Source organism: Salmo trutta, chromosome 33, assembly GCF_901001165.1.
Source record: "Salmo trutta chromosome 33, fSalTru1.1, whole genome shotgun sequence".
NCBI lineage: Eukaryota > Metazoa > Chordata > Actinopteri > Salmoniformes > Salmonidae > Salmo > Salmo trutta.
Window position 1 is genome coordinate 3,967,744 of NC_042989.1, and position 23,491 is coordinate 3,991,234.

A 23,491-nucleotide genomic window follows, 5' to 3' on the forward strand; every position below is an offset into this window, starting at 1 on the left:
ACAGGAAAAGAGTAACAAGATCCCAAACCGTTATTACTCCCTTCAGATGACCTGTCCTCACCTCCTGACCTCAACCGCTCCTTCACCTAATCCACAGATGTCCATCTGTCTTTCCTGTATCAACACGGTGCTCTGCTCCCGTCCCCCAACACATTCCAACACATTCCACAGCTATCTGTCTTGCTACAGAGGCCCAGTCTCTTTCTCCTTTGATTCTATACTTCTTTCCTATCATTTATTTAATATCTCAATGTTCAAAATGTCGAATCCAACACTATATACTGTTTTCTATACTATTCTACGGTATCTTAGTCACTTAATGTTTACATCTTAATGTTTACATCTCATCTCTATATACTGTTTTCTATACAATTCTATGGTATCTCATTCACTTAATAATGCTTACATATCTGGCATTACTCATCTCATATGTATATACTGTTTTCTATACAATTCTATGGTATCTCATTCACTTAATAATGTTTACATATCTTTCATTACTCATCTCATTTGTATATGCTGTTTTTCTATACTATTCTACTGTATCTTAGTCTGTTCCGCTCAGACATCGCTCGTCCATATGTATATAGTCTTAATCCATTCCTACTTAGATTTGTGTGTATTGGGTATATGCTGTGTAATTTGTTAGATATTACTGCACTGTCGGAGATAGAAGCACAAGCATTTTGCTACACCCGCAATAACATCTGCTAATCACGTGTATGTGACCAATAACATTTTATTTGAACTTTATGTGCAATTCCTGGTCTACGGCAGCATTTGGAACTGTCGATCAATGTTAAGCTTGGAACTTAACATTGTTGTCATGTATCGCCCACCTGGTGCCCTTAGAGAGTTACTCAATGAGATTGACACCTTGATAAGCTCATTTCCTGACTATGCTCTTCGTATTGGGCAACTTCAACCTCCCGATGTTTGCCTTTGATTCATTTCTTTCCAACTCTTTCTTTCCCCTCCTTGCCTCTTTTGACCTCACCCTTTCCCAGTCCCCTCCCACTCACAAGGCATACACTTGACTTCATCTTTACTAGAGGCTGTTCGCCTACTAATCTCACGGCAACCCACTTCCAGGTCTCTGTTCTCCTACTAATCTCACGGCAACCCCCTTCCAGGTCTCTGTTCGCCTACTAATCTCACTGCAACCCCCTTCCAGGTCTCTGTTCTCCTACTAATCTCACTGCAACCCCCCTCCAGGTCTCTGATCACTACTTTGTTTCCTTTTCTGTCTCCCTTTTCTCCAACCCTAGCCACTCAGCCCTACCCAGATGGTCATGCGCTGTCACAATCTTCACTCTCTCATCTTCTATCCTATCATCTCTCCCTTCTGCTAAAACCTTCTCCCGCATGTCTCCTGGTTCTGCCTCTTCGATCCTACTATCTTCCATTTCTGAATCCTATGATTCGCACTGTCCCCTTTCCTCCCGGCCAACTCGGCCCTCCCCTTCTGCTCCATGGCTAAGTGACTCATTGCAAGCTTACAGAACAGGGCTGGAAAACTAAACTTCCGGAGAACCTATCATAATTTCACTCCCTACTCTCCACCTTCTCTTCCTTTTTATCCGCAGCTAAAGCCACATTCTATCACAATACATTTCAAGCTTTTTCCTCTACCCCTAGGAAACTCTTTTGCACCTTCTCTGCCCTCCCTAATCTTCCACCCCCTCCCACTTCATCCTCCCTCTCTGCGAACGACTTTGTCATCCACTTTAAAAAGAAGGTTGACGACATCCGCTCCTCATTCACACCTATTTAGTCCACTGGTCCCACTCACACAGAACTACCCTAGACCTTAACCTCTTTCTCCCTTCTCTCTCCAGTTGAAATCCTGCGACTAGTGAGGTCCGGATGACCGACAACCTGCATGCTCTATCCAATCCCCTCCTCCAGACCATCTTTGGAGACCTTCTCCCATTCTTCATCAACTCGTTCCTGACCACTGGCTGTTTCCCCTCTGACTACAAAATGGACAAAGTTGCTCCCCTCCTCAAGAAACCAACACTCAACCCCTCTGACATCAAAAACTACAGGCCGTTATCCCTTCTTTCTTTTCTTTCCAAAACACTTGAGGGTGCTGTCTCTGATCAGCTCTCTCACCATCTCTCTCAGAATTACCTTCTTGACCCTAACAAGTCAGGCTTCAAGATGGGTCACTCAGCCAAGACTGAATCTCTCTCCTCTGTTCTCATCCTCCTAGATCTATCCACTGCCTTCGACACCGTGAACCATCAGATCCTCCTCTCCACCCTCTCAGGGCTGGGCATCTCAGACTCTTGGATTGCATCCTACCTGCCAGGCTGCTCCTACCAGGTGATGTGGAGAGGATACTGGTGTCCCGCAGCGATCTGTCCTAGACCCTCTTCTCTCTATACACCAAGTCACTCGCCTCCGTCATATCCTCACATGGTATCTCCCATCATTGCTATGAGGATGACACAACTACATTTTTCCTTCACCCATTCTGACACCCAGGCGGCAACGCACATCTTTGAGTGCCTGGCAGATATATCAGCTTGGATGCCCGCTCCAAGACCGCTCCATCATGGTTGACAACTCCACCCATAGTGAAAAAACAACCTTGGCGTGACTTTGGACAACACCCTGTCGTTCTCTGCAAACATCAAAGCAGTGACTCGCTCCTGCAGGTTCACGATCTACAACATCCGTAGAGTACAACCCTACCTCACACAGGAAGCGGCGCAGGTCCTAATCCAGGCACTTGTCATCTCCCGTCTGGACTACTGTAACTCGCTGTTGGCTGGGCTATCCGCTTGTGCCATCAAACCCCTGCAACTTATCCAGAATGCTGCAACCCGCCTGGTGTTCAACTGTCCCATGTTCTCCCATGTCATCCCACCCCGCCGCACACTGCACTGGCTACCAGTCGAAGCTCGCATCCACTATAAGATGTTACTTGCCTACGGAGCAGCAAGAAGAACTGCCCCTCTCTACCTTCAGGTTCTGTTCAAACCCTACACCCCAACCGAGTACTCCGCTCTGCCACCTCTGGTCTCTTGGCCCTCCCACCCATATGGGAGGGCAGCTACCGCTCAGCCTTGTCCAAGCTCTTCTCTGTCCTGGCACCCCAATGGTGGGACCAGCTTCCCCCTGAAGCTAGGACAGCAGAGTCCCTGTCCACCTTCCAAAAACATCTGAAACTCTACCTCTTATTAAATAATCCCACAGCACCCCGCCTTGCAGCCCCTCATCAACCCCCCCCCCCCCCCATCATGATCTAACATTCGCACTTGACTCTTTTCTTCTCCTTATTATCTCTGACTTTGCTGATGTACTTACAGGTTTCCATCCAATTGGCGACAGATTTTCATGCGAATATTCTAAAATCAGTATCATAAAATATGCGCATTTTCTCCACCAGTGTTGTGTTTCCACCAAACTGACTTGTTGCAGGTAAAAATGAGTGCGTGATGACGTAGTGCACACAAAATGTACTTTTTTCCTTAAGTTTTCATGTACCGGATAAAAATAGAATGTTTAATGTGTCACAAAAACTGTTGCATTACATAGTAAATGTGTCTACCCTTATCTTGGCACATGCGCTCAAGCTAACAGCTCGCAGATACAGAGCGGGTAGGCTAGTCTACATGATGAGATTATGGATAAGAGCGAAAATGTGTTTATTTGTCAAAAGAGCCGTCAAGCATTGATTATCACGTCACCAGAATAAGACCGTCGACATTTATTGGAAAGGAGCATCAAGCTCATCACCGTGGACTTTCACCACCCTGTGAAGTTCATCATTTATTTAATCTGTAGCCTAATTTAAACTGCATGGTTTCCGGAGTCATACAGGGAGGACCACACACCATGTCATCGTGTGACTCCAAGTTTACTTTGATACAATGGTTTTTATATAAATATTTGTGCGCATAAAGGTGTTCCCATCTCCATTTCTTGCATAATACATTTTACAGACACAAACGTTGAACAAACAAATGATCTGTCAGCATTTATAAAATCGTACCGAAACTTCCTGTTTCTATCACAGCTGTCATAATTTTTTTTATATGGTTTGACTTTACTTGCATAAAAACTGAGGATGGAAAGTCCAGTGGAGGCTGATGGGAGGAGTTATAGCAGGACGGGCTCATTGTAATGGCTGGAATGGAATAAATGGAACAGAGTTTCCCTATGTTTGATGTGTTTTATATCGTTCCATAGATTCCACTCCAGCCATTACAACGAGCCTGTTCTCCTATAGCTCCTCCTACCAGCCTCCTCTGATGGAAACGTGGTTTATGACTGTGATATGTGGTTGTCCCGCCAACTATCTTAAGATGAATGCACTAACTGTAAGTCACTCTGGATAGGAGCGTCTGCTTAAATGACTCAAATTTAAATGTACATTTATCCAAAATACAGAGGTAGTAATTGTGGATACTGTAAGCTGTTCAGAACCCCAAATGGGTCTGTAAACTCAGGCCGGGATTCAATCAGATTGCACTTTGTTGACAATGCACCCTTTAAAGGCAATGTTCCCGCGTTTGCGGAAACTGAATCTGAAATACAGTTCAGTTTCAAAACAACACATTTAAATCTAAATCACTTTTTACCACAATACATTTTTAACTGTAATTTCAAAACAACGTTGGGGCTCTATTTTCGGCTGGCATTTTCAATTTTGTCATGTAAAAACTGGCGCACTGCCATTTTCCAGCCGCTGAGGCTGTCCAGCTCGCTTGCTTTCTGATGGGAGGGGTGGAAATATGAGGTTTGTCCTTAAAAACATGATCCAAAGTGCTAATTTCAGGCAGCGCTGGTAGGGATATTAAATGGGGAGAACACCCGTGGCGTGCATGCAATACAACTTTTGGAGAAGTGTGAATGCGATCTGTGATATGGTTCCAATATGTTCAGTATATAAAACATTATATTTGGGAGCAGTATACGGTGAGTGGACATCCTCCCTTTCTCTTTACATGGGATCTTTGTCCAGCTACTGTAAAAAGTTTGGATGTGTGTAAAACCCTCAATAGTCTGCGTTGTTTAATAGGCTATTACATGTCCACGGAAAGCTATTATTTTTGGGGGGCGCCAGGACCATTCACAGTTTAGCTCAACACTGATCGGCTATTATTTTATACTTTATTTATCAAGGGAGGCCAAATGCTCGCTGGCTTTCTTTGCATTCAATGCTATGGGCGGCCACAATGTCATACTCTTTTTGACCAGACAGCATCAGATAGCTGACCTACACATACAGAGACAGAGTGGTGCTGTTTTCCATAGCTAGGATGCTTTCTCCGGTGAGATGCATTGAACCTCTTGCAAATTGAAGGAACATTATGCAACACAGAGAGACTATTGTGTTTCATAATTATATACAGTTGAAGTCGGAAGTTTACATACGATTTTCAACCACTGCACAAATTTCTTGTTAACAAACTATAGTTTTGGCAAGTCGGTTAGGACATCTACTTTGTGCATGACACAAGTAATTTTTCCAAAAATTGTTTACAGACATATTATTTCACTTAAAATTCACCCTATCACAAATTCCAGTGGGTCAGAAGTTTACATACACTAAGTTGACATTGCCTTTAAACAGCTTGGAAAATTCCAGAAAATGATGTCATGGCTTTAGAAGATTCTGATAGGCTAATTGACATAATTTGAGTCAATTGGAGGTGTACCTGTGGATGTATTTCAAGGCCAACAGTGAGGGAAAAAAATATTTGATCCCCTGCTGATTTTGTACGTTTGCCCACTGACAAAGAAATTATCAGTTTATAATTTTAATGGTAGGTTTATTTGAACAGTGAGAGACAGAATAACAACAACAAAAATCCAGAAAAACGCATGTCAAAAATGTTATAAAATGATTTGCATTTTAATGAGGGAAATAAGTATTTGACCCCTCTGCAAAACATGACTTAGTACTTGGTGGCAAAACCCTTGTTGGCAATCACAGAGGTCAGACGTTTCTTGTAGTTGGCCACCAGGTTGGCACACATCTCAGGAGGGATTTTGTCCCACTCCTCTTTGCAGATCTTCTCCAAGTCATTAAGGTTTTGAGCCTGATGTTTGGCAACTCGAACCTTCAGCTCTCTCCAGATTTTCTATGGGATTAAGGTCTGGAGACTAGCTAGGCCACTCCAGGACCTTAATGTGCTTCTTCTTGAGCCACTCCTTTGTTGCCTTGGCCGTGTGTTTTGGGTCATTGTCATGCTGGAATACCCATCCACGACCCATTTTCAATGCCCTGGCTGAGGGAAGGAGGTTCTTACCCAAGATTTGACGGTACATGACCCCGTCCATCGTCCCTTTGATGCGGTGAAGTTGTCCTGTCCCCTAAGCAGAAAAACACCCCCAAAGTATAATGTTTCCACCTCCATGTTTGACAATGGGGATGGTGTTCTTGGGGTCATAGGCAGCATTCCTCCTCCTCCAAACATGGCGAGTTGAGTTGATGCCAAAGAGCTCCATTTTGGTCTCATCTGACCACAACACTTTCACCCAGTTGTCCTCTAAATCATTCAGATGTTCATTGGCAAACTTCAGACGGGCATGTATATGTGCTTTCTTGAGCAGGGGGATCTTGCGGGCACTGCAGGATTTCAGTCCTTCACGGCGTAGTGTGTTACCAATTGTTTTCTTGGAGACTATGGTCCCAGCTGCCTTGAGATCATTGACAAGATCCTCCTGTGTAGTTCTGGGCTGATTCCTCACCGTTCTCATGATCATTGCAACTCCACGAGGTGAGATCTTGTATGGAACCCCAGGCCGAGGGAGATTGACAGTTCTTTTGTGTTTCTTCCATTTGCGAATAATCGCAACTGTTGTCACCTTCTCACCAAGCTGCTTGGCGATGGTCTTGTAGCCCATTCCAGCCTTGTGTAGGTCTACAATCTTGCTCCTGACATCCTTGGAGAGCTCTTTGGTCTTGGCCATGGTGGAGAGTTTGGAATCTGATTGATTGATTGCTTCTGTGGACAGGTGTATTTTATACAGGTAACAAACTGAGATTAGGAGCACTCCCTTTAAGAGTGTGCTCCTAATCTCAGCTCGTTACCTGTATAAAAGACACCTGGGAGCCAGAAATCTTTCTGATTGAGAGGGGGACAAATAATTATTTCCCTCATTAAAATGCAAATCAATTTATAACATTTTTGACATGTGTTTTTCTGGATTTTTTTGTTGTTATGCTGTCTCTCACTGTTCAAATAAACCCACCATTAAAATTATAGACTGATCATTTCTTTGTCAGTGGGCAAATGTACAAAATCAGCAGGGGATCAAATTATTTTTTCCCTCACTGTAGGTGGTAATCTCATTGATCAATGTCTCAACCAAATATGACCAAATAATCCACAGTGAAATTATGTGGTGTTCTCAATGAAAAATTATGTGGTGTTCTCAAAAAAAATCTGATACCCCCAAAAAAGAAAAATGGCGTTCAATAAAATAGTCAGGCGATGACTTGTTCCTTTAGGACTCGGACATTCCACTGAAATAGCCAACTCAGACAAGACCACACCATAATAAGATTTGTCCAATCAAGTGTGGGGTCAGGAGTCAATTGCATAGCTTCCTCTGGATAAAGGTCATGGGGAGGTTATGTTCATTCTAGGATCACACATTCAAATGAATCAGGGGTTACAACTGTATAGACTACCCCTGCACATACTGTGTGGCCTCACAATTTATGGGTGATTAGTTTCATGGTATGTTAAAAATGGCTTTGTCAACATGTTTTATGAAATATGGCAAATCAAATTGAGGGAGACTGCAAACTTAAGTTATGCCCTTCCTTTTAAAATATACTGTCTGTGGTCCGTTCTGGCATCTTTAGGATGGTTTAAAACACATAAATTCTATTCATTCAGGGTATAATATTAGAGGTTGACAGTAAAATATCTGTGTATTAAAGTTATTAAATATAGAAAAGAATAATCAAATAGACAAATACTTCAAACAGTTCTTGAATGCAAAAAGATGTTATCACAAGTCACCAACAGGTCCATCTCCATAGGGGAAAAGGTCAACTGCTTCTTCTAATAATGTTGAACATTCCACCATAATAACTTCATAGAGATTTGGAAGTTAAGATCACATAGCTCACTTTCCAAACAGCAAATGAATACAATTATAAAAAAATATCTACATTACTATGAAGGTCATTATTATGTAATTTACAAAAAGACTGCTTGTGACTGGCCACCTCTGCCATATGTGCCTGAGATAGTGAGATGCTTGTTGCAATAGTCATCCCAGGACAGGTTCTCAGTCTCCCTGCACTCAGAAGTCTTGATGCAGCAAGGCAAGGTGTGCCATAGGCAATACTGTAATGGGGAGGCGTTTTTCTAAAAGAGTTTGCAGGAGGACCATACTGCACCAATTTAAAGCCTTTCAGAAGAAAAAATAAATATCCCAAAAGTTGTGCACTGGGCCTTTAATAGCCCTGTATTTGCTGACCGATATAGCCGTCTGTAGCGCGGGCAAATGATTTACTTTTCTGCTCCCATACCCTATGGCTTTTGTTGCTGTTTTCATTTTGGGGGGATATTCTGTGCCATTGATGTCGGTATCTGTTCACACAGTACCGGACAGGACCGGGAGCCGCTACAGTTCTGTTCATGGGGTCGACTGAATCTGCGCAGCAGCGGGAGGATAGCCGCAAGTGCGACGACGAGGAAGCAGTGGCAGATGAGGAGAGTGCGAACAACCTACAGGATGCCGAGACTCCTGATGCCAAGGTAAAACTAAATAGTAGATTGATGTATTGACAACTAACCCAACAGGAAACACATTTCTATATCTACAGCATCACCAAGGGGATGTTGTCCTTAAATAGCTGAAGTGACATTTAGGGAACGTTTTAAATATGGACAGAGGAGTGCATAAACAATCACCACACTGTTACAGTAATTATACATGCATCTTATTATGTCTTCTTATTAAATGGTAGGCTTTTATTAGCCTATGTATGTCTCCTGACATTCAAGTGAAAGGCTTATATGGACAATTAAAGCCACACAATAAGAGACGATGCTTCTCAACTGTCTGTGAAGTGTTGTTTTTGTCGGGCTGCAGAGATAAGGTTGGTTATTCAGTTGATTGACGTGAGCACCAGCGCCAGATACCGACCCCATTTAACAACAATACATTTGATACAGTATCTATTTTCACTGCTTCACAAAGTATTCCACTTCATTCCAAAGTATTTAAATGAATTAAATGGCACTGGAATAGGCTAGATATAAAATCAAAAGGGTTACATTTTCACTATTGGAAATTGTCCAACCATTATCTTTCCAGGATATATATTAGCCATATCTATGACTAAAATGAGAAGACGTTTTACAATCGGAAATGATACAATATCTCTGATGTAAAACATGTCAAATGGCCACCGGAATATTACATTGACCCCCCATGTGTTTGTACACTGCTGCTACTCGCTGTTTATTATCTATGCATAGTCACTTCACCCCTACCTACATGTACAAATTACCTCAACTAACCTGTACCGCCGCACACCGACTCGGTACCGGTACCCCCTGTATATAGCCTCGTTATTGTTATGTTATTGTGTTACTTGTATTTTTTTACTTTAGTTTATTTGGTAAATATTTTCTTAACTCTTCTTGAACTGCACTGTTGGTTAAGGGCTTGTAAGTAAGCATTTCATGGTAGGTTTACACTTCTAGTATTCGGCGCATGTGACAAATAAAGTTTGATTTGATGTTCTCTTTTTAGTCATAGTTATGGCCTGATACATATAGGCTATTCTTTAGTTTATTCCTATTGACTTGCTTTACCAAGGATCACCTTCAGTGCTCGGTTGTCTCCACCAAGTCTGTCCCCAAATAATTTGATTTGCTGGTTTTAAGCATTCAACTTTCAAATAGGTATTTGTTGGTTGTTGCTGGGTGCTATCGTCCTCCATCAGCACCGGCCTGTAGCCTACCTGCCCTAAACTCTCTCCTGGCCCCTTACACTAAGTCTGAATTTGTCCTGCTAGGCGACCTAAACTGGGACATGTTTGAACCACCTGACCAAGTCCTAATTTTGTCTAGCCTTTTAATCATTATATGTGTTATTGTTTTTACCATCAAGGACCACTTTGGAAACAAGTGTTTTAATGAATACTTTCAAGTGATATCCTCTGGGTCCACATTGTACATTTTGTTGTATATGTCTGTTACCCAAAATAAATTCAATTCAAAGCAAAGGGACTCCCTAAATTTTTCTCAGAGTATTACCAATCCCACAAGATATGACTCCAAACACCCAGAAAAGGCTACTCTCCTCGATGTTATCCTCACAAATAATCCTGATAGGTATCAGTCTGGTGTTTTCTGTAATGACCTTAGTGATCACTGTTTTACAGCCTGTGTTCGTAATGGCTGCTCAGTAAAACGACCTGTCCTGATTTGTCATAGACGCTTGCTAAAAAACTTTAATGAGCAAGCCTTGCTTCATGAACTGGCCTCTGTAAAATTGTATAGAATCAGCTTGATCCCCCTCTGTCGAAGACTTGGAATTAATTTTTTTGATATTTTCAGTGGTATTGTTAACAAACACGTCCCCATAGGGAAAATAAGAATTAAAAACAGGTTCAGCCCCTGGTTCGACCGTGATCTTGCCGAGTTACTCCACCTCAAGAATTGCATTAGGCGAAAGGCTCGACACACGCATACTCAGGCTGACTGGCTCTCGTTCAGGCAAATGAGAAATAAGTGCACTCAGGCTATCCGGAAGGCCAAAGTTAGTTACTTTAAGGAGCAGTTCTCTCTCTGTGGGTCTAACCCCAAGAAGTTCTGGAAAACGGTTAAAGACCTGGAGAATAAACCCTCCTCCTCACAGCTGTCCCTTAATGTTGATGATGTGGTTGTTACTGACAAGGAGCACATGGCTGAGCTCTTTAATCAACACTTCATTAAGTCAGGATTCCTATTTGACTCAGCCATGCCTCTTAGCCCGTCCAACATTTCCCATGGGAAATGGGAACCCCTTCTAATGCGACTAGCCCCGATGCTCCTCTCTCTTTTTCCCCTGCACTGCTACAAAGTTTCTCCTTGCAGGCGGTCACTGGGTCCGAGGTGCTAAAGGAGCTCCTAAAACTTGACCCCAACAAAAACATCTGGGTCAGATGGTTTAGACCCTTTCTTGTTTGTACCATGTTTTGTGCTAGTACCATGTTGTTCTGCTGCCATGTTGTGTTGCTACCATGTTGTGTTGCTACCATACTGTGTTGTCATGTGTTGCTGCCTTGCTATGTTGTTGTCTTAGGTCTCTCTTTATGTAGCGTTGTCTCTCTTGTCATGATGTGTGTTTTATCCTATATATTTTTATTTATTTTGAATCCCAGCACCCGTCCCCGCAGGAGGCCTTTTGGTAGGCCTCTTGTAAATAAGAATTTGTTCTTAACTGACTTGCCTAGTTAAATAAAAGGTTAAATAAAAGGTTAAATAAAATCCAAATTAAGTCCTTTACTTTCTTAGTAGGCTCTCTCTAATAACTTGGAGTTTATATCATTCTCACAATACAATCTCATAGCAAATATTTCAGTTTTATCCCACATGAAAATTACAATAGTTTATTTATGTATGAATACTGTAGTATTACTAAAGTTACAAAACTGCTGTGTTTTTGCAAACATTACTGTAGTATCTACTAGTGTTTTTTTGCAGATAAAAGTGTAAAAAGGCCTATTCACTATAGCATTCTACAGTATACTACAAAATGCTATAGTAAGTACTACACATGATCGAGGGATACTACAGTGTGTAGTATATTATAAACTGGGTGGTTCGAGCCCTGAATGCTGATTAGCTGACAGCTGTGGTATATCAGACCGTATACTGTACCAAGGGTATGACAAAACATGTATTTTTACTTCTCTATTTATGTTGGTAACCAGTTTATAACAGCAATAAGGCACTTTGGGGGTTTGTGGTACATGGCCAATATACCACGGCTAAGGGCTGTATCCAGACACTCCGCTTTGAGTCGTGCAAAAGAACAGCCCTTAGCCGTGGTATATTGGCCATATATCACACCTTGTGCCTTATTGCTTAAGTATACTACAGTTTACGACAAAATTCTATTGTAAGTACTGTAGTATTCTATAGTAAACTGTAATATTTTATCATGTGAGATTAGGCTACATATTTTATAGGCATGGTCAAAGGGCAATACATCTACAGCTCTGTAAGGGACCTGACTGTTCATATTCAATTACACATTGTGTCACTGTCCTTTTTGACACTTCTCTGCGAGTCAATGTTTGGCTTTTGATTGTGTGTTGCTATTGTTATGCTGCCTCTTAGCCAGATCTTCCCTGAGAATAATATGTCATCCTCAATGGGACTAACCTTAAAGAGATACCATCTTCCAGTGTCATTGGAGGGTCCATTCATTATTTGCACTATCATGGTCCATGTTTGACTTTTCAGTTGTTGGAGACTGTAGAATACCAGTGGAAACTGTTACTAGTGGAATGGTGACCTTCCATTCTTAGATGTATCTAAGGGCTTGATTCAATCCGTATAGCCCAAGTTCAGCGCTATAGTGCGATTGAAGTTTAAAGACAATGTTGCCACGTTTGCGGAGGCTGCATTCACGGTAAACGCTGCGTAAGTCGGCTCAATCGGTAATTACCTTTACATTTCAACTGAGCTATAGCGCTGAACTTTGGCGATACGGATTGAATCTAGCCCTAAATTAAGTGTGGGACCCTAGAGAGAGAGAGAGAGAGAGAGAGAGAGAGAGAGATGGAATTTCACCTTGTCTGCACTCTTTATAAAGCATTGATTATCTTTGCACTGTAAGACATGATGAGCTCAGCTGTGGGTGAGCAGGAAGTCTGTTAGCTGTGTCTGAGGACTCAAATTCTTCATTAAATACTTAGGTTACACATCATAATAACTTTCCAGATTAAGCCATTATAAATGCTTTTAACATGTGTAGATGCTTACAAAGGCTTTACAAATGTTGACAAATAATTACTTTTTTGTCGTTGTTTATAAATAGATAATAGATAGATAATTAAATTAAATAGATGAATTAAAAGCGTATTCATGATCATTTATTACCAAATGTTACCACTTGATTACCAATTTAGATATTCAAGGGATTAAAAGGAAACAACTACAATGGATTGTTGCTGAGGGTTTGTGTGTGTGTGTGTGTGTGCTCTGTTTTAGAGAACCACTCCACAGCAGGGATGGATAGAATCATGAGTCAGCAGCCGCTATGGTCCAGCCAACTGAGCCAAGTCTTTCTACATGGATGCTACCCAATTGGCACCCTATTTAGTTGTTGCCATTTAGGACAGACAGCAAAACAGGGAAAGTACATGTGGGTTGTTGAGTCCGTCACTAAAAGTCACAAGAATTTGTCACAACGTAAAAGCGATGTAATGACACGAGGAACCATTGTGCAATGTTTATTTTGCACCTTGTCTCATGCATATTGGTCCAAAAACTGTGTAGAAAACATTGAACATTACCACATTATAGAAACGAATGAAGGAAGACGTACTTTGCTGTGTGTTTTGGTCAGCATGTTTCTTGCAATGTTATTAGAGATGAACTATCTTCAGAGTAATGACTCGAGACGTCGGTTATAAGGCGAAAGCTTTTTTTTTTTTATTGATAAAACTTGTTCACGTTACATTTTGCCACTTTAGATTCTACAAAACAATAAAAGAAAGTTGCTAGCGCAAGCCACGCTAATCACTTGTTGGATTCTTACCTGGACCACGACTGAAACATTGACATGTTTAAGATGAGATAGAGGCCCATTCGCTATTGTTCTTTGTTGTCTAGTAGTCATAGAATGACGAGCATCATCGGTGTCTCCTTGTAATACATTTCAGCACAGCCCAAACACTACTGTTAATCATTTGTGCCTGAGATTCCTTTTAGTAACCCAAGTTCTACAAATCTTCCAAGCTTATTTGTCTGAGGTGGCATATTCTCAGATTTTTTTGCATGCAAAATTATCATAATTTCATAGAGGACGTCCTGGTTCCTGATAAGTTTAAAGCAATAAATAACATTACAGGATAACATGACTCATGCACTAATACTGCTATTGCAGTCTTAAAAGCTGTCCCCCCTTTCTCCCAAAGGGAAAATATGATTCTGAAAAAAAGTGCATTTTCATGTATTTAATCCTTAAGAGTCTATTGGCACATCCGTGCGTCAATCTAATTAACATAATACAACAATTCCCATAAAAAATTAAGCTGGAGATATCATCTGCCTATGTTGGCCTTCCGCATCTTCAGTGGAAGGTGGCCGAGCTACAGCTGTGTTTGTCAGATCATGAGATATTCCGAAAATTGGCCTACAAACTATTATGCTATTACTCTCACGAACTTGATGGTGTTCTCCATCAAGATACCTAAAAGACGTCCTAAAATTAAAAATCAAATAGCTAAATGATCCATGTTATTTTACAATAATTCCATATGCTAGTTTAGTACCCCCCCACCCCAGAGGTTAAGTTATGTTGTATGTATGTGTATATATATACACATACATACATACATACATACATATATACATACATACATACATACATACATACATACATACATACATACATACATACATACATACATACATACATACATACATACATACATACATACATACATACATACATACATACATATATATACACATCTCAAAATGTTCCCTTCTCTGTTTTAGTTACTCCAAAAGAATGGACAGATCTCCGGGCTGAGTGAAAAAGCAGCAGGCAAGACTGAGGAGGTCAACGGCCTGTGTGAAGACAGGGTCGTTGCAGACGGTGAGTCATCACAGTGTGGACGAGAGTTAATTTGTGTGTGAATGAGAAAGGATTTACTTCTGGCTTCTTTGAAAAAGAGTTCAGTTGTTTCCTCAAGTTCTTACAATGTTACGATCATGGTGAACACTTCACATTAAGCTATATATGTGGTTGTAAAGAGTTTATTTGTAGTTTATAATTATAGGTTATTTGTATGAATCAGGCAATTTAACAGTTTTGGGTAATGCATATTTGTTTTTTCATTGCAGTTGGTGAGATAAATTCAGTTATAATTTCTCAGAATAAGGACATTCCGGAGACGATAGAGACTCTCACAAAGAAGATACCACCTCTGGAAAACTTGATGGGAAGGAATCACCAGATGCAGATGATGAGGCATCAACAAATGAGACTGAAACAGAAGTTAAATTAAATGAAGTCAATGAACGTTTAAAAAAATTATTCCGTTCAATTGGTTTAAAATTCACATTGAAAAAAGACTGACACAACACAAGAAGAAGTGAGCCCTAAGAAAGTAGAGGGTGAAGCAAGAACTCCTGAGGATATGAAGGACACAGAAGAGACCACTATAGATAATGCTGAGGAGAATACCGAGCAGATCTGACTGATGATACAATAAAATACATTGTTGGTGATACACCAAAAGAGTCTGTTGGCGATACACTAAAAGAACTTGTAGATGATACACTAGAAAAACTTGTTGACGAAATACTAAAAGAGCCTGCTGATGATATACCAGATGAGCCTACTGATGATACACAAAAAGAGCTTGTAGATGATACACTAGAAGCGCATATCGACGATGCACCGAATGAGGTTGTTGATGACACAACAGAGGAACCTGCTGATGATTGTACCTCTTGCCATATGATGACAGACCTCACATTTGTGAAATCTTCTCAATAAAACTACCAAGGAACATACCACAGAAATGATAGAACCTAAGGAGGAAGTCACACCTGAAGAAGTGGCAAAGGTAGAGAGAGAGGCAGAGGCACCAGCCCCACTGGTTCCGGTAGTTGACCAAATGTCTCCATTGAAACGTTTTTTCCTGACAGGAAAAATACACAAGCAGGTCAAGCAAGAACCCACAAAAGAATACAAGGTGGAACCTAAGGATGAAGTCAAGGAAGAACCTACAGTAGAACCCAAGACAGAACCCAAGGATGAACCCAAAGAGGAACCAAAGGAAGAAGTCAATGGGAAACCTAAGGACAAAGTCAAGGAGAAAGTAGAGGAGGAAGTCTTCCCAACCGAAGAGACAGAGGCACCAGCATCAACCATTCTGGATGTTGAAGAAGAAATTATATCCCCGATTAAGAAGTTTTTCACTACTGGAATCTTTGCCAGTTTAAAGAAAAAGAAAAAGCTTATAGAAGAGGAAACGCCCAAATATGAGACCATTGAGAAGGAACAGGAACTGCAAAGCATTGAAAAACAGGAGGACGTAAACACACAAGAGGAAGCTGGACTTGAGCAAGAACCAACAAAAGAGGAGATCAGTCCAGGTGTTGAGGGGGAACAAAATGAGAAAGAACTTCAATTTGAAATTGCAGCCACAATGTTAGCGGGAGTAACAGATTCCCTAATGGCTGAGACATCCAATGTCCCCGAACTCACCGAACTCATTAAGAGTAATGTCTCTAAAACTAGTGGAAACAGAGAGGATGTTCTTGAAGAGCAGACAGCTACTAATATATTACAAACAATTATCTCAAATGAAGCTGAACTTCTTAGTTCAGGAAGTTCAGTCCAGGATTTTCTTGAAGACCAGTGTCCTTCTTGGAGTTTCGTAACCATTATAACAAATAAAGCTGAAACAAATGAAGCCAAACATCTTAGCTCTCAAAACAAAGTTAAAACACAGGAAAGTCTTGAAGAGCAGTCTCATTCTTGGGGATTTGTCACCGTCACAGAGGATGTTACTGAAGAGGAACCAGCTCCTGTGGTATTACTGACAGTTACCTCAAATGAGGCTAAACTTCTAAACTCTCAAGAGAAAGCTAAAAGCCAAGGAAGTCCAGTCCAGGATATGATTGACAAGCAGTCTTCTTCTTGGGGATTCCACACAGTTATCTCAAATGAAGCTGAACTTCTTAGCTCAGAAGAGAAAGCTAAAAATCAAGGAAGTCCACTCAGGAAGCTCTTGTCTGGAGCTGGTTTGAAGAAGCTTACTAGGAAGCGGAGAGGTTGTAAACCAGACAAGTTGACTGGATCTGGTGAGCATGTAGCTGAGGATCTACTGTCATCCACAGATTCAGTGGAGTACCAGAAAGGAGAAAGTACTGCCTCTCTGCCACAAGAATTAGCAGCAGAGCAGGTAAACGTGTCTGCTCAGGCTAGGTTGAGCCACGAATCAGATGATGTAACCTCTGACAGTGAAAGGAAGAAGGATGGTACCTGGACTTCCTTCAAAAAACGAATGACGCCCAAAAGACATCCCAAAAGATCCTCTGAGAGTGAGGATGAGTCAGCACTTGTAGGCTTACATGAGGAGCCAAAGCAAAGTGAAGGGGAGCAGGTACTAGAACATATCACAGAAGAGCCCAAAAAGAAGGTTGATATATCTGTTTCTTGGGAGGCTCTCCTATGTGGATCTGCAAAGAGGAGGGGCAGAAAAACATCGGACTCAGAGGAGGAAGCACCCATGAATGAAGGTAAAATACTAAGTGAACCAGGAAACACTGCAGAGTCGCCATTGGACAGTTCTCAGGAGAGAGGTTATGAACATTTTACCTCTTACCCTGAGCAAGTTGGAAGTCCCTCGGGGAGTGAAGGGGGGTCTACATGGAAATACCTTAAAAAGCTGATCACCTCAAAAACAAAGGCAAAAACCGAGGAGGCCGTCAAAGTTAGCTCACCAGAGCAGATGCAATCTGGCATCGAAATCACCAAAGAGAAGTCTTCTTTTTCTCTAAAGAAACTCATCCCTGGACGCAAAAAGGGAAAGCATGGAGAAAAGCAGGAACCAATATCTTCTGACGAGGCAGATAAGGGTGTTGGATCGGATGATGAGGACTCTGAAACGCCAGCAGTGGTCCCCATGTCAGAGTTTGATGCAGAAGAGCTAGGAGAGAAACACAACATATCAACTGAGGCTGTTATAGAAACTCCATTACACATAACAGAAGAAGAAACCCAGCCAGACATCTCTAGTACGTTCACCGAATCGGCCATACCCAAAGACACCCTGCCCACTGAAGCAGAGAAGGCTCAAGCCAAATATACTGTGGAACAGTTGGCCCCATCAACATCCCCCACTGCAATGGAAGACTTTGAGGACCTTACGGAATTCATAAGTAAACATCAGCAACTCAGTGATATACCTGAAGAAGGCTTAATAGAGGAGACCATTGCCACACAAGTGTCTACTCCTGAAGAAGCCAATCAAGACGATACCATAGCCGAGGACCTAATAGAGTTGACATCTGAAGCAGTCACTGCCCCAGAACCTCTAGATGAAGAAACAACAGAAATGGTTTCAGCAGTGTCACAGCTGACAGATGAGTCCCCCAAAACATCAGGCAGCACAACACCTGTCCCACTAGAATACGAGTTAAAGGATACAGAGTTACTTCTGCATGAGACTGTTGATACCATTAGCAGAACCCAAACTCTCTCATTGGTAAATACAAAAGACCCACATCTGGAAGCCATTTCAGTTTCTCCACAAATATTACACACACCAAAAGAGAAGGAAGCAACAGTTTTGATAGCTCATGAAAAATCAGATGCAGTTGAAATCCGCACAGGTGAAGAGTCTCAACAAATTGATGCTGTTGATAAAAGCCCAGGAACTCCTATGGTAGAGTGTCCATCTGAGGTCATTGAGGTAGTACCCACAGAGTTGGCACCTGAGGACACTGAAGAGTCTGATGCTGCAAGAATCACTACAGATGATTTACACAAAGCTGAAGATGAATCAATTCCAATCATGTGCATAGAAACTGAAAAAGACCCACAAACAGAATTGGTAAATGAGTTACAAGAGGCAAGACCAGAACTTGTAGCCTACATTAATTCAGAAGAAGGTGTAGCTCAGGTTGACGAAAAGGTGGTAGCAGAAGACACTCCACAGCCTGATACAGAGAGTCTGGATGTATCGGTCACAGACAAACTTATCTCCATACAACCTCTCACGGAGTTCACTCTTGAAGAAGAGAATGCGGAATTCCTGGATGTTGTGGAGGATGCTGCAGACAATGAGAATGCACCAGTTATAGAAACAATCACATGTGAGGTTCAAGATGTCACAGCTGCAATGCATGACGTTTCAATGTCGAAACCATCTGACGTTCTGGAATGTTTGATTGCCATAGTGACACCTGAAGTAGAATCCCCAGAGAAAAGGGATCCTGTGGGTTCTCTAAGACCACTTGAAGAGGCAAGACCAGTACTTGTCACCACCGTTAATTCAGAAGAAGCTCAGGTTGAAGGAAAGGACGTTCTGAAAACTTTGATTGCCGTAGTGGCACCTGAAGTAGAATCCCCAGAGAAGAAAGATCCTTTGGGTGCTCTAAGACCACTCATATGCGCTGCTATGGTTCAGACACTAAAGGTAGAGGACATGGTTGTGATGAAGAATGTGCCATCAGCACAGTTTGTTGATGGCCATGTGATCCAAGTACAAGTGACGGATGCAGAGCTAAAGTCAGCTGAAGAAATTGATGAGATAGTGCTTGAAGTGGGCTCATCTGGGGCAAATGATCACAAGATTATATTGCAACAGGTGAACACTGAGATTGAATCAGATGAAGCAAATGTTGAGACAACCCTTGAGGTGGGATCAACTGATGATCACGAGATTATAGTACAAGTGGCGGATGCATGGTTAAAGTCTGCTCAAGTAATTATTGATAAAGTGCTTGAAATTGACTCAACCAATGTCACTGATCATGAGATCCAATTAAAAGGGTTGGACGTAGAGACTGAATCAGCTGAAACAATTGTTGATACAGTTCTTGAGGTTGTCTTAACTGATGTCAAGGGTCATGAGATCCAAGTACAAGTAACAGATGCAAATGCTGAGAAGGGTTCAGCTAAAGCTATTGTGGAGACAGCACTTGAGGTGGTTTCCTCAACCGATACTAAAGAGGTCATAGACGTTTGTGACAAAATGGAGGACGAAGGAGAGGGTGAGAATGCCAATGAGGAGATTGAGGAGGACATGTTTGAAGAGGCCAGCAGTATTAGAACTCAGGAAATTGTACAGCAGAATTCATCAGAAGACCCCAATATTGTACCACAATCAAGTGAAAAGGCTGAAGTTGAATTATCGAGTGAAGCAGAAGTTTCGAAATCACCAGAGAGTACACCAGCGGTCGCAGTTATAGATAGTCAAGGACATCCACATGTAACTGCACAGGTGCGAAAGACAATTCATTTATTTGAAAACTATTTAGATCTTAATACTCAGGGAAATGCACAAGAACCTTCAGAAAAAGAAACCGAGCCTTCGATTGCTCTCGAAGTTGATACAGTATGTGAGGATAGAAAAACTCCTGAGGCATTTGTAGAGCCCACTTCTGAATTCAACAGCATACCTGACGACACAGTTCCCACTACATTTGCAGATTCTTGTTCACAGGCAGATGTGCAAGACGTTTTTGGAACAGAGGCTGAATTCATTATTTATTCTGAAGTAGATCAAGCCATTGATGTTTCAGACTCTACTAGCGGGCATAAGAAGGAACTAGTGGGAATGGTAGTAGAATCAGCAAAGGAATCAGTGGAGTCGTTTGAAAAGAGACTATCTATAGAACCCCATGTCCATATTCATCTCCACATTAAACCCAGAGATGCTGGAGTTGTGTCTGCGGGATTAGAGTCATCACCACTTGCTATTTGGCCACCTCCAAGTACTACTGCAGAAGTTGCAGTGAATACTGACAGCCCTCTAACAGAATCAATAGAAAGTGCAAGTACTATTGCAAAGAGTTCAGTGAATACTGACTGCGTTCTAACAGAATCAATGGAAAGTGCTCAACTTTGTGAAGTCAGTCAAATTGAGCAAACCAGTGACACTACACCTCATGTGCCACTGCATACCCCACCTGTAACAGTGCTGTACACCCTAAACCCTGAAACAGAACAGGTAATGACCAATGCAGTAGGGTCTAACCCACACATAGAGGAAGAGAATGACCTAGAACTGTGGCTGGATGCTGAGGACGATATTGGCACAGTAAAATCCCATGTCTTGGAAGTTCTAAGCAAAAAAACAGATAGAGGAGTAGAGAAGACGCTGCAGGACAGTGAAGAGATATTTGATATTGCACTTGAGCCTCAAAGCTTTCTGTCCGGAGGTGATACCTAATAAGACTGCAGCCATTCCACCAAACTGACGTATCATGAACTGGTAAGTCAGTCCTTTACATTTCTTGTTATTCTACTATGTATTTAAGTACTTGAAGAAGTACACAAATATAATGTCTCCTGAACTTGCCTCCTGAACTTTCTTCTCTTAGGTTTAACGAGCTAAAGGAGTGCTGGACTACCAAAGAACAACCTGAAAGAGAAGATAGAAGTCCACACATGAAGGATGACCCACCACAACGGAGCTAATGGAGACATTCTTCAGATCGTTGAATACATTAATGTTAGTTTCAATGTTATTATATCACAGTTTAACTGTATGTGTAATTACTTCTACTTCTTTAAATACAATTTGTTGTCCTTTTCAAAGGCACCATGTCATCTTATCAGAACTTGGAGGTAAAATAATGTATATTATATAATATTTATGTTAACATTTTAGAAGATGTTTGTCCTGTTTGTCCTTCTATTACACAGAGTATATTTATCTGAGTTTAGTTTTCTTTAGCGATAATGTCATTTGTGGATTGAACAGAAGCCTTCCATGTATCAACATATAATACACTTACATTCAACACAGGACATATGTACCACACTGCTCACCAAAACAATGCAAAGACAAACTGTGATTAGATATACAGGTATATAGATTTGTTCGCGATGTTACTGTGTTATCACTGTCTTCTGTCAGACACTAAATGTTTGCTCGACTCAGCACATACCAGTAATAGAACATTTGCTCTAGGCATGTGTAGTGACTAGAATTTGTATCACATTTATCATCATTCCTATGAATATTGCCATCCATCTTCATTATCTCAGAATTATAGTTGAATTGCCAAGTTTTCAAACTATGCACTGCAATGGTTAGTTGACACAGACCAAAATACTAATACAAAATGTGTATTTTATCACGAGTTACGTGGTGTATCGGTCACAGACAAACTTATCAACAGAACTATATTTGTTTATTCATTTTTGCCTGTGAATATACACGGAGTATACAAAACATTAAGAACATGACATAGACTGACAAAGTGAATCCAGGTGAAAGCTATGACCCCTTATTGATGTCATTTGTTAAATCCACTTCAAATTCAGTATAGATGGGCAGGGTGGGGGGGTGGGACTGGGCAGGTTAAAGAAGGATTTTTAAGCCTTGAGACAATTGAGACATGGATTGTGTATGTGTGCCATTCAGAGGGAGAATGGGCAAGACAAAATATTTAAAGATGCTATGCAGAAATCACTCTGCCACTTCCTGGTTGCCAAAATTCTAATAGTTCTCTTAATTTAAGTTTACATGACAAAACAAGCAAGTATAGTGTAGAGAATCATTGTACCATCTAAAATATATTTTCCATAACCAAACATATTGTATTTTCAGCTGTTTGAAGCTGGTGTACAAAACTGAAAGTAAAAGACGCAAAAACAGAACTTAAGAATGGGAAGCAGAGAAATAGTGCACATGTAACAGATCTACCACTTCTTTGACTTTCTTTCAATGACAGATCTATAACACACATTTCTATATGAATATGGTCAGGTAGTGAAAAAAGTTACATAACGCAGCTTTAAGTGCCTTTGAACAGGGTATAGTAGTAGGTGCCAGGTGCACCGGTTTAAATGCGTGTCAAGAACTGCAACGCTGCTGGGTTTTTCACACTCAACAGTTTCCCATGTGTATCAAGAATGCTCCACCACCCAAAGGACATCCAGCCAACTTGAAACAACTGTGGGAAGCATTGGAGTCAACATGGGCCAGCATCCCTGTGGAACACTTGACACCTTGTAGAGTCCATGCCCTGACGAATTGAGGCTGTTCTGAGGGCAAAAGGGGGTACAACTCAATATTAAGAAGGTGTTCCTAATGTTTTGTACACTCAGAATATATATATATATATATATATATATATATATTCCTCTTTATTTTAAAATGTAATATTAACTAATAACTAAATGCAAAACATAAAAGAGTTGCATGAACATTTTTATATTTCAAAGCTGTGAATGAAATAAATGAAAACTATTTACATCCGGCTTGAAGGACCACTCTGAGCCTCTCGGGGCCTTTCTTACAGATGAGTTAAGGTTCTGTCACTATGCTTCTACCTATACTAAATACAGCAAGACGTGATGACAATATGCAAGTTAGTTCAGTCTACTTTATTTTATAAATCAAACACACAACAAACTTCATCAAAGGAGATGACAGCTGTCACCAAATGTATGTGCTGTAGATCTTCATGGCTCATATGAATGTGAATGACATTTGACATGGCAAGACCACAGACAATTAGCATCTTCTAAATGACCTGCAGCTCCAGGCAATAGGCTCAGCTTCTTCCAGACAAGTCACTGGGTTGATGAG

The 23,491-nt window shown here is 41.1% G+C and overlaps 1 protein-coding gene across 1 annotated transcript; it reads left to right on the plus strand.

The window, feature by feature from the left end:
* The first annotated feature begins 8,387 nt into the window (after positions 1–8,387).
* Positions 8,388–22,129, plus strand: akap12a (A kinase (PRKA) anchor protein 12a). The gene is made up of 4 exons (XM_029729503.1): positions 8,388–8,735; positions 14,706–14,805; positions 15,054–21,163; positions 21,273–22,129. The coding sequence occupies exon 3, from the start codon at positions 15,737–15,739 to the stop codon at positions 21,119–21,121; it is 5,385 nt and encodes a 1,794-aa protein (XP_029585363.1). The 5' UTR covers positions 8,388–8,735; positions 14,706–14,805; positions 15,054–15,736; the 3' UTR covers positions 21,122–21,163; positions 21,273–22,129.
* The last annotated feature ends 1,362 nt before the right edge of the window (positions 22,130–23,491 follow it).

Bases quoted from the DNA above. Each gene is read 5' to 3' on its own strand.
- akap12a (XM_029729503.1), top strand. From the start codon at position 15,737: ATGATAGAACCTAAGGAGGAAGTCACACCTGAAGAAGTGGCAAAGGTA.